Here is a 10,212-nt window from a genome sequence, read left to right as displayed (position 1 = left end):
TGGGTGGATGGACGGATGGATGGGTGGGTGGGTGGATGGATGGATGGATGGATGGATGGATGGATGGATGGATGGATGGATGGATGGATGGATGGATGGATGCATGGATGGATGCATGGATGGATGCATGGATGGGTACATGGATGGCTGGACAGATGGCTCCAGAGCTTTCAGCCTGCTCAGCCCCAGACACTCTGACCTTGCAAGCCCCTAAACATGTGAATAGCTGTGCTGAGGGCCAGATCCTCAGCTGGTGTTGATCAGTGCAGTGGCTCCCATGGTGCAGGTGACAGCAGCCTCCCAGCTAGTGGAATCACTGGTTGAATGAGGGCTTGCTGGTTTACAACCTATAATGTCCACCTGCTGTCTGGAAGCATCAAGGGGAGGAATCCTCTTCCCCATGCTGGGGCATTAAGGAGAAGAGCAAGCCTCCAGTGTGCGTTCTCCTGGATTATTTTGCTTTTAGCCACGTTTTATCTCCCTTCAGGTCAGGTGAGGGCATCAATTCTCTGCGCTAGGAGCATGGCTGGAGGTGATGTGGTTTCTCTTGAATTTGCATCACCTTTCTCCAAACATTTAACAGATTCCTGACTACCCCATCCTCGCTCTTGCTGCCCCCTGGGATCCAAACCTGTTTTGCTGTGGAGGGATAAACATTTAATAAAACCACCTAACCCAGTTAACCTTTCTCAAGCTCGCTGGAGCAAATACTCCCCTGCCTTGGACCTCCCCCCACCCCGGCCATCCAAGCTGAGTGATCTTGCAGGCTATAATCAAATGCAGAGGAACTGGCCCTTTGGCACTAATTAGTTTTGCATGAGTGTTGGGGGAAGAAATCCATTTTCATAAACAGAAAGGATTTATGCTGCTCCTTCTTGCCTATTTATTTTTTTTTTTTTAAACCAAGTCCCAAAGCACTTTGCTGAGGGCTAGCAGGGAGTCATTTTATGAATGGTTTAGATTGAGCAATGCATTATTAATAACAGCCAATCAGGCAAGCAGCATATTATATATCATTTCAGGAGATTCGCTTAATTCAGGGAAGTTATTTATTGCTAGCACAAAAGAAAACTCCTTTCTTCTTCATACCTCAGCCTGAAGGTTGGGTGGAGGTGCTGGGGAGTAGGAGCTGATGGCAGCTCGGGGGTCCCCTCACACCAGGGCACCCCGGGCCCTTCAGTTCCTAATGCCCCGTGCCTGCTGGGTGAGTTTTACAGCAGCCCTGAGCTAAAAGATGGCAAATCTGGCTCCTGCGGCCCATTGCCCCCTCTATTGTTTTACAAGGCTTTGATGAAGCCGAGTGACAGCAAACAGATGGGCCCGGCTCTCCTCCGGCTGCGCCCCTTGTTGCAGGGTAAGGCTGAGCACAACCCTATACGAGACACTGGAGAATCTGCAGGGGGAGCGAGGCGCGGATTCCCCCGCTGCAGAGGGAGGGTTGCACGGGGCTCAAGGCCCACCGGGGTGCACGAGTGGGGTGAACACGCGTGTGCCGCAAAGAGCGAATGCCGAGCGGCTGTGCGAAGGGGACATCTGGTGGCGGCTGTCCCGCACTGCGGGGAAAGAGAAGGCAAAAGAACGGGGGTAGTTTGACCTGGAAACGCCTTTATTGAGTACAAAAGAACTTTTGCATGAGGCCATCCCAGCAGCGATCCCATCTCACAGCCTCTGCCCTCTGCCTGGCTGTTGGGCTGCAGCACCGGAGCGTGCAGGTAAGAATTTCATAAGAAAACTGTGGGTTTTGTGGGTTGGTTTTCTTTTTTCTTTTCTTTTTTTTTTCCTTTCTTTCTTTCTTTTTTTTTTTTCAGCTGGGAATAATCTTCCCAGGGAGCCCTGTGATAATCTCTAATGGAATGGGGCAATGGAAAGGCTCGAGCATCAATGTCTTATGGAAGGAAGTGCTACCAGCGACGGTTTGAGCAGCTCTTCCTGCAGCAGTGAGATTTGTGTTATCTGAGCACAGCCTGAAGCTTAAACAGGAAGAGAAGTTTAAAAAGCCTCCATATCCACCTCCATATCCTGCTCCTGCTGAAGCTCTGCTGGAAGGTGATACTGGGGACAGTGTCAGGCTCCTACATCCTTGAATGTGTGAATGTCTCAGAGAAGAATCCAAACCTGAGCCGTCCCCTATGCCCAGAGCTGTCCTTCTGCCCCTGGGGATGCTGCCACGTGGGCCCTTCAGGCAAACCTAGGAGGGGTTTGTTGCCTTCCAGAGCAGAGGGAGATGGGGTTGCAGCTCATCAAGCAGTGAAGTCCGATGTCCCGCTCATCACCGTGTCCTCCTCGCTGTCCTCCGAGCTGATGATGATGCTGCCATCCTCTGCAGAGGGAATGGAATGAGGATGAAGCTCCAGAGGGCAAAGCCTGGGCTCCTGATCGCTCTCATTATAGAGGACTCCATAACAACCCACCTGCATCCTGACTGTGGCTCCTGCCGTTGTGTCTCTGTGTGGAGGTGCTGGGTCCCCCTCTGCCATCCCACTGTCTCGAGCTGGGCTCACCGCCATCCCGCTCCAGCTTCAGCAGCTTGAGTGAGATCTGGCTGCTCCTCTCCACGTGAGGCTGGCACCGCTTGGACCGCGTGGTGGCTTGGGACACCTGCACAGGGGACATCAGGCAACGGGGTGGCCTCTCTGGGTCCCAAAAGCTCCCACCCCAACGGGGCGCCCCTTACCGTGCTCACCCCCATCTCAGCGAGGCTGATGGTGAAGGTGGGCATAACATCCTGGCTGCTGTGCTGCGGGGGCTCCTCCTGCTGCACAGAGAGTGCAGAGCAACGGTTATGGGAAAGCTGGGAGTTGCTCTGTGGGATGGGGAAGACTTGCAGATAGGGGAAGTGAGGAGCCATCCTCATACTGGGACAGGGCACAGACATCTCACCAGGTTGTTCTCCAGAGCCACCTCCACCATGGGGACCGGCCGGGGAGCGCCACCTGCAAGAGAGGGCAAGGCTTGGGAAGAGAGGCCAGAATGAAGCGTTTTGTGATGGCCAAGGAGCCTTCGGGGAGGCACAGAGATTAAGCAACACAGCTGTCCCATCACAGGGAGAGCGATGTGGAGAGTGACCAGGGAGGCAGGGAGATGAGCACCGGGTGCTCGCTGGCCACGTGTGCCCACATCTCACCTTGCAGCCCCTCGATGCGCTCAGCCAGCGCCTGCAGCCTGGCATGGCACTCGGCAAAGTCCTCGTGCAGCCCCAGCTCCCCATCCGCCGCCGGCCGCTGCCTCCGCAGCTCCTCCAGCGCATCCTTGACAAAGGGCTGCATGTCCATCACCTCCTGCTCCGTGGCATAGAGGCCCATCTTCTCCACCAGCCTCTCGCCCGCCTCCATCCTCCGCAGCACGGCCTCCACGCGCCGCAGCTCCCTCTCCAGCTCGCTGCGGCTCTTCTCCTGCCTCCTCTCCACCGTGGCCAGCAGCTCCTCCTCCTCGTGCCGGATCAGCCTCACCAGCTGCTCCACGCGCTGCCTCACCAGCTCCCGCACCTTGAGCCCCGCCGCCTCCAGCCGCGACGCCTCGTCCTGCAGCACCGCACGCAACGCCTCGAAGCCGCCCCGCTGCCCCGCCAGCTCCTGCCCCAGCGCTGCCAGCTCGTCCTGCCGCCGCTGGATCTCGGTGCGGATGTCGCAGTAGAAAGGGGAGTGCTGGGCGTCCAGCAGCGCGCAGGAGCAGCACAGCGGCTTCTCGCACTTCCTGCAGAAGATGCTGGCGGGGAAGAGGAGTACACGGTTGGCGCCGCGTCCCCATCCGCAGGGGGGCAGGACGCAGTGCCGCGTTGCTCACCTGGTGACGTGGCCCTGCTCGGTGTGCCCGGGGCTGGAGCAGAAGAGGCTGCACGATTTCTTGGTGCCCTCCAGGAAGCGATGCGCCGACTCGGCTCTCAGCTCTTCCACCTTCCTGGCTTCGTGGCTCCTCTTCTTAAAGAACCACTGGTGGTCCTCAAAGCAGCCCGGGCACAGGAACTCCTCGCACTCCGAGCACCACACGGCCGCCGCCTCCCGCCGGCACCGGCAGCAGCTCAGCCCCCCACTGCTGATCCGCCGGTAGACGCGCAGACGGGCCTGCAGGCTGCTGAACAGCACGTTGTCCATGTCGGGGATGCCGTCAGGCTGCGGGATGGGCGCCTGGCACACGGGGCACTGCCCTACAGGTTTGTTCTCCCTCAGGCAGTCCAGGCACAGCGTGTGCAGGCAGGTGAGCAGCTTCAGGTTGGGTGATTCCTGCCGGCAGCCCTCGCACAGCACGAACTGGAAGTCGCCCTCCCCCGATAGCCCAGAGGGAGCGGGGCACTGCGAGGGTCCGGGTGCGACCCCCGGCTCCTTGGGGGCAGCAGGGCCATCTGGGTAGGAAGAGGAAGCGGGAGAAGTAGGGAGAAATGAGCTGTGTGCGTTTGGAGCGTTGGATTCGGGGTTACACGGGGAGAATCCAAACGTGCCAATTGATTTTTTCCTTTCACTTTTGCTGCTTCCGGATCTTGCCGTGGGGGATTCAAGAATGGACAAATCGCATCCCCACCGTATGGCTCCAGCCTCTGGGGTGCTCCCGCCAGCCCTGTCCCCAAAGCCCCCCACATCTTTCCCCAGCCCACCAGCGAGCCCCACACAAAGCACGGTGCCTCCCCTTGCCACCTCCCTCCACATTTTCTGTATCCCCCTCAAAGAACAGCTTTGCATCCCAATTGTGACCCCGTTGCAACCCACACGTGTAACCCACCCACAGAGCCTACTGGGGGGGGCTCCCATTCTGCCTATCCCCCACCCGCCCAGCCCGCCTCCCCGCATAGTAATAAGCGCGGAGCAGGCACACGGCGGCGGGGGGACCCTATTTACCTTCTTGGGATTCGGATGGTCGGGGGGCTTCGGGGCTGCCGGGCATTTCGGCGCGCTGGGCCGGAGGCTTCGCTTTCGTTTCTGCAGTCCGGCGTGGGGAGAAGGAGGAGCTGGGGGAGGGAGGAAGGCGGGGATGATGGGAGAAGGCGGGACGGGACGAGTCCGGGACGGGGCACGGTCCAACGGGGGCCCCATGTACCGCTCGTCCCGTTCCTGCCATCCCACTGCACTGGGAGGGAGAATATCGGTGGGGGATGCTGCCGGGGGGGATGCAGACACCCATAGGGTGGTGCTACGGGGGGAATGCCGGTACCCACAGGGTGATGCTGGGGGGGGGGATGCAGACACCCGCAGGGTACCACCCCCTTTTGTCGGCTGCCGAGATGGAGGAGCGCTTGTTTTGTCGGCACGAGAAGGCCGCGTGGAGAGGGATTTGCTGGGGAAAAAAAAAAATCTATTTCTCTATTTCCTATGGGGTTGGAGGGGACCCCGTAGGGACGCAGGATCTTCCGGATCCCCCCGAGGTATGAGTACGGCAGAGGACGCGACGCTCCCCGAGGTCGCCGGAGCGTTTCCCGAGCATTGCAGCCGCCGGAAAAACTCACCCCGCCGTGAGCCTTGCGTCCCTCTGCCGTCACAGCCACATGAGGGGCGGACCAGGAAGCTCCGGCATCTCCCTCCTTCCCCTCTGCATCCTCATCCTCATCTAGGAACCGCCGGGAGGATGGAACCCCCCGGCCCCAGACCGGACTGAGGCTCCAGCAAGGAAAACCAAGACAGCATTGCTTTATTGCAGCAAGGCTGCAATAGGGCTGTTGGGTTTTTTACCCTCTCGGCGTTGCACATCGCAGCAGGGAGATGTTCAGCAGGTCGGGATACCAGGCACTTCCCTTAGGGGATTTTGACCGCTTCCAGCAGTCCAGCATTGGGCTGTACGGTGCACAGAAGGGCTTCTTCTCCTTCGGGTCCAAGGCAGACCAGCTGGGATCGGCCAGGAATGCTGCAGGTGAGCCCCGACTGCAGAGGGGAGATGCTGCTTTCTTCTCCTCTGGGGCTTCCAGCAGGGTGTTGTTGTGGCTGGGTGCTCTCACTCGGCCTGGGTGGGGTTTGCTGGTGGGTGCACATTCCCTGCCCCCCTTTCAGACTCCTCCCAGGGTTGGCTGTCCTGGATCTGCCATGGGATCATCACCTCCTTGGTCTTCCTACTGATGCTTCTCACCTTCCCCATCTCAGGCTGGTTTGCCTTGAAGGTAAGGGAAGGGAGCAGGTGAGGAGCAGGGTGGCAGCCCGTGCTCTGTGGGTAGGCAGTGCCTGGCGTTTCACTCCTGTCCCTGTCTCTGTGTCCAACCCTCAGATAGTGCCTACCTATGAACGAATGGTCATCTTCCGCCTGGGCCGCCTCCGTGCACCGCAGGGCCCTGGCGTGGTGCTGCTGCTGCCCTTCATTGACCACTGGCAGCGTGTGGATCTGAGAACACGGGCCTTCAATGTGCCCCCCTGCAAGGTGAGCCACCCTTGAGGCATCCCAAATACCCAGAGCAGCATTCTGCCTATCCTCATGGTGAGGCAAGGAGCTGGAGCCACGAGCCCTGGGGCTGGGAGGCACCTATTGACCTTCCGTATCTTGGTCAATGGATGTTCCCAAGTGGAGACATCTCCGAAGCATCAGCCCGTACCCAAATGTCTCTCAGCAATGGCTGGAAGTTGTCATTCTGAGTAGCCCAAAACGTCATCATTGGGGTTGGCTTTATTAAAGAGATGGGGGAGGGAACCTTGTGGGAGTTTGGGCGTGGGGTGCAGCGGGGCAGACCCTGACCCCCTCTCCCAGCTGATCTCCCGGGACGGTGCCGTGCTCTCCATGGGTGCCGACGTGCAGTTCCGTGTGTGGGACCCCGCGCTGTCCGTGCTGGTGGTGAAGGACCTCGTGGCAGCCACTCGCATGACGGCACAGAGCGCCATGGCCAAGGCCTTGGGCAAGAAGAGCCTGCGGGAGATCCAGGGGGAGAAGCTACGCATCGGAGAGCAGCTGCTGGTGAGAATGGCCCGGGGTGCCCCCTGGCTGGGGGTACACCTCAGGTCTAAACCAGCAGCACGCTGAGCTGTGGGATCTGTTGTCTCCGTGGTCTCCCACAACCTCTCTTCCCCTTCTTTCCTCAGTTGGACATCAATGACATGACCAAGTCCTGGGGACTGGAGGTGGATCGCGTGGAGCTGACGATGGAGGCGGTGCTGCAGCCCCCCCGGGATGCCCTGCAGGGACCTCTGGGTGCCATAGCCCCGGTGCTGGAGGGCTCTCCCCCACAGCTGGCTTCCCACCTCCTTGACAGCAAACCTGGCGCCCCAGAGGCAGGTAGGAGCCCATAAACTTTGAGCCCAGAAGATGTTAGAAAGAGGAGCCAAAGTCCTGCAGATACCACTGCCCTGTGAGCACAGCACAGATAGGCTGGGGGCAGCTCAGGTTTCGTGCTGGGAGCTTGGCACGGCTCTCAGAAGGGGTGGGAAGTGACAGCGAGATTTTTCCCCAGGTGCTTTGAGTCACGGGGATGGGAGGAAGACTCACGTGTCAGCTCAGGCCCCTGCTTATTCCTAAGAAAGAAAAAATGCGCTCTGTGGTTGCAGTGTGACTATTCTGGATGTGTCATCCCTTCAGCAATTTTGGCTAAGGAAGACTGGGGCAAGCAAGGGAACGAAAGCTATGGGCATCTGGTGGAGGCTGGAGGAGGGAGTGCCATGTGGTGGGGGTCCTTGTGGACCAGCGGAGCTCATCCTGAAAATGTCCCCTGTTGCATCCCTTTGTCCCAGCAGACAGCGTGGTGACAGTGAGCGAGGTGGACTCCCCCAGGAGGAGGCCCAGCGTGGCCGAGCTGCTCTCAGCCGTGGAGCCCATCCTCTCCGAGGCTCTGGTGAGCCAGGTGGGAGCATCCTACCAGGTGGACATCATCCTGCCCGGCGGCACCCGCAGCACCTTCTTCATAGACCTCTCCTCAGGTGGGGTCTTACGGTGGGGTGGGTGCTCTAGGGGATCTCCTCATGGTCGGCGTCCCAGCTCACAGCTGCTCCCTCTCACCCCATCCGTGTCCAACAGGCAGCGGGCGGGCTGGCTGCGGTGTGCCCCAGGGCAGCCCTGATGTGGTGCTGGAAGTGGCAGAGGAGGACCTGCAGGAGCTGATGCTGGGCGAGCTGCGGCCCCTGGCTGCCTACATGAGCGGGCGGCTGCGGGTGCAGGGCGACTTGCAGCTGGCCCTCCGCCTGGAGGAGCTCTTCAAGGCCGTGAAGCTGCACAGATAGAGCAAGCGCATCCCTGTGTGTGTGTCTGTAGGTGGGGGACAGCAGAAGAACATGGCGAGGATGCTGCCTGCCCTCCCCGTGGGATGACAGGAGGCAGGTGAAGGCCTGAGCGGGGAAACTGAGGCAACGGAGGCATCGCTCCTTGGCTGAGCCCCTCCAGCTGCCTTTGTGCTTGTCTTGTCTCGCCCCTTGCCTGCAATGCATCCAGTGGGCACCCCAGCTTTGGGCCGTGTGGTCCTTGCAGCTGCTGCCTTTTGGGGAGGGAGCAGAGGTGGCATCCGGGGAAGGAGCAGCCTGGAGTTGCCCCTTCCAACACAAGGAGTGACGGCGTTGATTTGTGTTTCTGCGTTGTGTGGTGTGAGCTCTGTCTGCGCTGCGTGCGTGGGGCTGCGTCCAGCCATGTATCCGTAGCTCTTTATTTTGTAAGCTTCCTTTCTATCCCAATAAACATACTCTAAGGGTAGTAACAGGATGGTGGCTTCAGTTGGTGACCCTGCGTGTAGGTTGGTGGCCCCTGCATGCGGCAGGTGGGTTGGAGATTCATGATCCTTGAGGTCCCTTCCAACCCTGGTCATTCTGTGATCCTGTGGGCTCTCCCCCATGCCCCGCTGCACTGAGCCGTACCTCAGTTTCCCCATTCCTACCGATAGCCTGTGTGGGGATGCTCAGCACCCAGAGGTGAAAGCATCTCTGTTCTGGGTAACCCCAACCGGTCCATGGTGGGGGTACCCCCTTTGGTGATGCCCCCCTCAGTCACAGTCCTTTTAGCTGCCACTCCTTTGGTCACGGTCTCCACTTGACGGTGGTCCCATAGCCACCAGCGGGGAGTGGATGGAAGGATGGAGAGGAGCCGGGGTGCAGCTCCTCCCATGGAAATGGCTTCCCGGCAGCAGTTAACATAGGTCCCGCCCGGAGGAGGAGTCTGCAGCACCGGGAAACCGAAACTAGACGACGGGAGAGGCTGGGGAAGCCCCGGAGCCGTGCCACGCCATGGACGGCCTCGAACCCGCGGTCCCGGTGAGCCCCGGCCGGCAGCGGGGGGAGGCGGGGTGGGAGGAGACGGGGGGGCGGCAGAGGGCTGTGCGCCGACGGGGCGGTGGGCACGGGGCTGTGCTGGGACCTTTTGGAGGGTTTTCATCCTTTCATGCGTATGGAGTGGGTGCGATGGGAGTGTGGGGGGCTGCAGAGTGGGGCGGCGGCAGGGAGGGGGACGGGGTGGCAGGGCGGGTGGGTGCCTCCTGTCCCATCCCCACCCTCCAACGCTGCCAACGCGTTGCCCCTCGTGCTATGGGGAGGGGAAGTGCTGAGCGACAACCAGCGCCCCGCAGGTAGGAAGTGGCCGCTCACCTGGGCCAGGATGGGGGTTCTGAAGCGCTGTCTCTTCCCTCGCCTCCCCAAGCCACTGGAGGACAACTTCCAGTTCGTGCTGTGTGAGGGCTGCCGGCAGGAATCGCCCGACCTGAAGCTGCTCACCTGCCTGCACACGCTGTGCTTGGGCTGCCTGAGAGAGAACAAACCTGTAGGGCAGTGCCCCGTGTGCCAGGCGCCCATCCCGCAGCCTGACGGCATCCCCGACGTGGACAACGTGCTGTTCAGCAGCCTGCAGGCCCGCCTGAGCATCTACCAGCGTGTGGTCAGCGGGGCCGAGCTGCTGTGTGACAACTGTGGGAGCAGCAGTGAGTACTGGTGCCCGGAGTGCAAGGAATTCCTGTGCACAAAGTGCTTCGAGACCCACCAGCGCTACGTCAAGCAGGAGAACCACGAGGCCAAGAGGGTTCAGGACATCAGGGTGGGATCGCCACAGGAGTTCCTCGAGGGCACCAGGAGGACCAGCAGCTTGTCCTGCCCCATCCCGACCCACCAGAAGCAGACTCTAAGGTAGGGAACTTCTTGTCATTCATCTTTGGGCTGAGTGAGGTGGTTCTGTCTCTCTGCTGAGGGCCACCAGATGGAAAAGTTGGATGGGAGTCGGTTGCAGTGACCAGTGGGGAGCAGGGAGGAAGTGCTGGGGCTGCTGATGGGGCCAGAGGAGGGCATGGGATGAGGATGAGGATGAGGATGAGGATGAGGATGAGGATGAGGATGAGGATGAGGA

General features: G+C 60.1%; 3 protein-coding genes across 5 annotated transcripts in view; 2 read left to right on the top strand and 1 right to left on the bottom strand.

Annotated features, from left to right (window-relative positions):
• Window positions 1-1,585: 1,585 nt before the first annotated feature.
• PML (PML nuclear body scaffold) lies at window positions 1,586-5,487 on the bottom strand. 2 transcript variants are annotated; one of them, XM_042821209.1, is made up of 9 exons: window positions 5,435-5,487; window positions 5,147-5,265; window positions 4,830-4,939; window positions 3,784-4,339; window positions 3,125-3,705; window positions 2,881-2,933; window positions 2,675-2,755; window positions 2,412-2,598; window positions 1,586-2,320 (listed from the first exon to the last, which is right to left on the bottom strand). In XM_042821209.1, exons 3-9 carry the CDS (start codon window positions 4,873-4,875, stop codon window positions 2,241-2,243), a joined length of 1,584 nt encoding a protein of 527 aa, XP_042677143.1. In that variant the 5' UTR covers window positions 4,876-4,939; window positions 5,147-5,265; window positions 5,435-5,487; the 3' UTR covers window positions 1,586-2,240. The 2 variants fall into 2 exon arrangements, with proteins under 2 accessions (XP_042677143.1, XP_042677144.1); XM_042821210.1 differs by lacking the exons at window positions 5,147-5,265; window positions 5,435-5,487 and having other exon boundaries at window positions 2,684-2,755.
• On the top strand, window positions 5,150-8,754 carry STOML1 (stomatin like 1). 2 transcript variants are annotated; one of them, XM_042821212.1, is made up of 7 exons: window positions 5,150-5,835; window positions 5,973-6,079; window positions 6,184-6,333; window positions 6,658-6,861; window positions 6,987-7,179; window positions 7,635-7,817; window positions 7,915-8,754. In XM_042821212.1, exons 1-7 carry the CDS (start codon window positions 5,688-5,690, stop codon window positions 8,115-8,117), a joined length of 1,188 nt encoding a protein of 395 aa, XP_042677146.1. In that variant the 5' UTR covers window positions 5,150-5,687; the 3' UTR covers window positions 8,118-8,754. The 2 variants fall into 2 exon arrangements, with proteins under 2 accessions (XP_042677146.1, XP_042677145.1); XM_042821211.1 differs by having other exon boundaries at window positions 7,632-7,817.
• A 126-nt stretch (window positions 8,755-8,880) lies between these two features.
• Window positions 8,881-10,212, top strand: part of LOC122161658 (protein PML-like) — a 6,932-nt gene continuing 5,600 nt past the window's right edge. Inside the window, exons 1-2 of the mRNA XM_042821213.1 lie at window positions 8,881-9,134; window positions 9,517-9,995. Of these exons, the coding sequence (XP_042677147.1) occupies window positions 9,108-9,134; window positions 9,517-9,995 (506 nt within the window). The 5' untranslated portion in view covers window positions 8,881-9,107. The remainder of the gene's footprint in view (window positions 9,135-9,516; window positions 9,996-10,212) is intronic.

The sequence above is a fragment of the Centrocercus urophasianus genome, unplaced genomic scaffold (assembly GCF_019232065.1).
Source record: "Centrocercus urophasianus isolate 14NV4802_14NV808 unplaced genomic scaffold, USGS_Curo_1.0 seq_194, whole genome shotgun sequence".
NCBI classification, from domain to species: Eukaryota; Metazoa; Chordata; class Aves; order Galliformes; family Phasianidae; genus Centrocercus; species Centrocercus urophasianus.
Note: the sequence above shows the minus strand (reverse complement) of the source record. Positions and strands in the feature narration are given on the sequence as shown.